Raw genomic sequence first — 4,560 nt, 5'->3', positions numbered from 1 at the left:
AATTAGTTCATGACTACAGTCCATTCATATCATAACAGACCCTGATATTTATTTTGGTCTAACTCTGATCTTCCCGAATCTCTTACATCAACCATTTCAATTTTTCCCATTTTCTTCAGTAGTTTCTTTCGAAGTTCCGAGTGAAAGTTGCATAACTCACTATGGATACGTCACCCTTCTCATAAAACTTTCCTTGACGTTGCTGTGGCAAGCATGGGCTTCTGTCCGCTGTAAGTGGCGATCGGATCCGTCTGTTTATCACTCGCAATCGGAACGGATACGGAGTTCGCGACCCGACAGAATATGGAGGAATACGGAATAATGCCTTGTGGTTTTCAGAAAACGGGTCGCGTGCGGTCCGTATGCGGTTCCTATTTCAATGAGAATCCCGCACTCCTATCTCATGTAGTTGTCATCCGGAAATGATTTTTTCACCAAATCAGCGGAAATAAGGGAATATATATATATATATATATATATATATATATATATAAATTTGGAAATTTCCGTTTTGGATTATCTCCAAAACGATTTATGCGAGGGCTTAAGATTTCATGACTCCGGATTTCTTAATTTTTTTTTGCAGATTTCTTTTGCATTTTCTGAAAAAGTTGAATTTCGAAATCATGATGTTTTTAGAGTTTTTGAAATTTTGAATTACTAAAATTTGAAAATCTTGTTTTTTTGAATTTTCAAATTTCTAAATTTCTGAATTCCGAAACTTCGAAAATTCGAACATTTTGGACTTCTGAATTTCCGGATTCTGGAACTTCAACTTTCCGAATTTCTGAATTTTTCAAAATTTTCGAATTTCTGAATTTTTGAATTTCTGAAATATTGATCATTTTAGTTTTTGAATTAAAATTTGAAATTGCGAATTTTTTGGAATTCTGAATGTTTGAAGTCGTGAATTTCTGTTTCTCTGAATTATCGAATTTCCGATCACTTGACTTTCTGAAATTTCAATATTCCCAAATTCCAGGCCGCTGACAACCACGCCTACTGTGTCCAATGCTTTGCTCAAAAGTACAATCCAAAATGTGCCGGTTGTCAAGAGACTCTTGTTGACACGTGTCTTCTGGCTCTCGACCGTCACTGGCATCCGAGATGCTTCACTTGCTCATCGTGCAATCGTCCACTTCCAAACGGCGAATTCTATTTGGTCGACGATAAACCATACGATTTGGACTGTCACTGGGCGAAACGTCTCGAGAAGAGAGAGCATATGGAAAGAGGAGAGCGTTAGAGAAAGACGTCCAAAAACAATTCGGAGTCCTAGAGATTGGTTTATTAAATAATATTTGTGTTTATTTGTGTTTAAAAAAAATGTTTTTTTGTATTGTATTTTTGTGATTCGAGACCGAATTGCCCCCGATTTAACTGAACACATAAACTCTTCTATTTTTGTAATGAATGTAATTTTTTGTTTTTAAAAAATTTTGGAATTCCAAAAATTCTAAAAATCAGAAATTCGAAAATTACGAAATTCAGAATCTCCGAATCTCAGAATCTCAGAACCCCAGGGTTTCAGAATCTCAGAATTTCAGAATTTCAGAATTTCAGAATCTCAGAATCTCAGAATTTCAGAATCTCAGAATTTCAGAATTCTGAAATTATGAAATTCAGAATTCAGAATGCACAATTCAGAATTCAGAAGCTCAGTAATTCAGAAATTATCAATATTCAGAGATTAAGATAACTTTAAAATTCAAAATTTCCATGAATTTCAAGATTCAAAAATTCGAAATCCATAAGTTCAAAAGTTCCGAATTCCTTGAATTTCTGTAAATCTAAAAAAATTCGGCATTTTTAGAATTTCTAGAATATCCGGAATTTTCATAATAATTTCTTTGAAATTATTGAAAAACTGAAACTTTCAATTTTTCATTTTTCAGGAATTCCATTTTTTTTTGGGATTTCTGGAGTTTTGAAAATAAAGCTTGTAGCCATTGAGAAATATTTTTTTCAAAAAGCGAAAAATAAAAATTTCGAATTTCATATTAGGCCAATGACTATGCCCATTTCTGGTTTCGAAAAATCACATACTGATTATTTTTAATCATTAAAAGTTTATTGAAACACATTCAATACATTTCAATAAACTACAATACATTTTTTCATTTTTCAAGACAAAAGTGGTGGGGGGGGGGGGCGAGGGGAGAAGAGGGGAAAAAGAGTTCTGGCCACAAAGTTCAAGAGTCAGAATTTGAAGAAAAAGGATTCGGCGCGCTCGACGCTGTAGTATTTTTTGTTGGGGAAGAGGAAGGAAATATAAATAAAAAAGAGGAGGAAAAAAGTAGATTCACAGAGACACAAAGAATTCGAAAAAAAGAAGAAATCAAAGGAGAAAATACATAAAATAGAATCGAAGGAGATTATTTGAAAAGGATGGTACAAAAAGAAGCGAGATGAGTAAAAATATGATTTTTGCCGTTTTTGTTGAAAAGATGGGCTGTTCGAAAATTAAGATTACATGAATCTATGAGTCTACGAAGTTGTTTGAATTTTAGGAATTTTAAGAATTTTAAGAAAATTTTACACAGGGCGACAAAAAATGTGTTGAAAAATGAAGTGCAGGGGGATTCTTTTTTGGAACACCGGGTTCTCGGAAGGGGGCGGGGCTTAGAAGGTAAATCTAGGTTAATAATAATAATAGTCTCACATTTTGAGCAACAAAACATTGGTCCTTTTCAGAGAGACATTCAGGGGAAAAGGGGCGGGGTTTCCAGAAGAGAAGCTCCGCCCAGTTTCACCCGGGGACACACACTGGGCGAAAAGAAACTTGGGTAAAATGAGTAAAAAGGGGGCGGGGCGTCTACTGCAAAAAAAAGAACCATCTAGATGGAAGCGGATGGGGGCGGGGCCGGGGGCTACTACGGTTTTTCTGAAATTTGATTGATGGAATTTTTTTTGTTGGATAGAAAAAAAAACATGATGACAGATGGATGGATGATGGAGCAAATTTTTGACAATTTTGGAAAAAAAAGAGAAAAACGAAATGGGCGGAGCAAAACGAAAAAAGGAAAAGAAAAAAGCGAGTAGTCTTTCTAGCATGGTCTAATCGGGTTTTTTCTTCCAGCATCTAGTGGCCTAGAAATATTTCTAGGCCATGAGAGACGCAGAGAAGAAAATTTCTCACAAATGTACTGTATATTCACACTTTTTACATTTTGTTGGGGGTATACAACAGACGCGATTGATGATGGGGGTGGGGACAGAGATAGGAATGCAAATTCGCTCTATTGACAAAAATTTCAAAAAATGTCAATAGAGCGAATTTGCAAAAAGGTTAGTAAAATCGAGAGAAGGTTTAATATTTGTTGTGTCCATGGTACGGTGCCATTGGGAACATTGGCGATTGAGCCTCCAGGGCCAAGTGCTGTCCGCCACTGTTTAGGCTGTACAGGCTGGACGAGTCGAATTGATGGGGTCCACGGTTTGAGGAGCCGCCGGGGGTGGAGAGGCCAGAGTAGGCGCCTGGCATGTTGTTGAAAACTGAAAACGGAAAAAAAGGTTGTTTGTTGAGGTGGCCTAGAAACCGACACGGTAGCCTAGAAATCCAAAAATTAGTATTTTAGGCAACTGTTGTCTTTCAGGGATTCCAGGACCAAACATAAATTGATGGCATGATTGCCTAGTATCTATGATTGCCTAGTATCCGACAAGATGGCCTAGATATTCAAAATTTGTGATTCTAGGTCACTGCTTGATTTCGGGGGTTCCAGGACATTCTGGGTTTTGTATGATGACCTAAAATCCGACAAGATGGCCCAGAATTCGAAAATTGGTATTCTAGGCCACTGGTTCATTCTTTCTAGGCCACTGTTTCATTCTGAGGATTCTAGACAATTCTAAACTTCGCGTGATGGCCTAGAAATCAACTTTTTGGTATTCTAGGTCACCGTTAGATTTGGCGATGGTCTAGAAATCCGAAATTTAAAATTCTAGGCCACTTTTTGATTTTGGGAATTCTAGAACTATCTAGATATCGTATGATGGCCTAGTATCCGACAAGTGGTCTAGATATTCAAAATTTGTGATTCTAGGTCACTGCTTGATTTCGGGGATTCTAGAACATACTAGATATAGAATGATGACCTAGAAGTCTAAATTTTAGGTTTTAGGAATTCTAGAACGTTCTTGACATTGCATGACAGACTAGAATCCGACAAGATGGCCTAGAAATCCACAATTTGGAATTCTAGGCCACCTTGTCGCCTTGAAGCCTAGATAGAGTGACCTAGATGTTTGACCTAAAATTTCTCAAATTCACTAAAAATCTCAGCCAGTCCATTAGAGCGAAATTGCACCCATTTACTAAAAGCCCGCTATAAATCACTCCCTTGAGAGCTTTTCAAGAGAGCCGGATGCTCCAAAAAAAGAAAAGGAAGTCATCAGGTTGAGTGGCTGGTTTATGAGTTGGAACGGGGGTCCGAGAACTCGGAGATAAGTGGGCGGANCCTAAATTGCAAGCTACGCGCACGGTTTAGCTTTTCCCATGTCTGTATGCGATTAGCGAAACCGTACGCCACTAGCGTTTTAGGCTCCGCCAACTTTTCC

General features: G+C 37.4%; 2 protein-coding genes across 2 annotated transcripts in view; one reads left to right on the top strand and one right to left on the bottom strand.

Moving 5' to 3' along the window:
* The window catches only part of CBG03641, a gene marked incomplete at both ends in the record, with an annotated part of 2,121 nt that extends 875 nt beyond the window's left edge, over positions 1-1,246 (top strand). Inside the window, one exon of the mRNA XM_045244436.1 lies at positions 983-1,246. Coding sequence (XP_045092450.1) covers positions 983-1,246 — 264 coding nt within the window. The remainder of the gene's footprint in view (positions 1-982) is intronic.
* A 2,064-nt stretch (positions 1,247-3,310) lies between these two features.
* Cbr-msi-1 overlaps positions 3,311-4,560 on the bottom strand; it is a gene marked incomplete at both ends in the record, with an annotated part of 9,237 nt that continues 7,987 nt past the window's right edge. The window contains one exon of the mRNA XM_045244435.1: positions 3,311-3,495. Within this exon, the coding sequence (XP_045092449.1) occupies positions 3,311-3,495 (185 nt within the window). The remainder of the gene's footprint in view (positions 3,496-4,560) is intronic.

The sequence above is a fragment of the Caenorhabditis briggsae genome (assembly GCF_000004555.2).
Source record: "Caenorhabditis briggsae complete genome, chrIII, whole genome shotgun sequence".
Classification (NCBI taxonomy): Eukaryota; Metazoa; Nematoda; class Chromadorea; order Rhabditida; family Rhabditidae; genus Caenorhabditis; species Caenorhabditis briggsae.
Note: the sequence above shows the minus strand (reverse complement) of the source record. Positions and strands in the feature narration are given on the sequence as shown.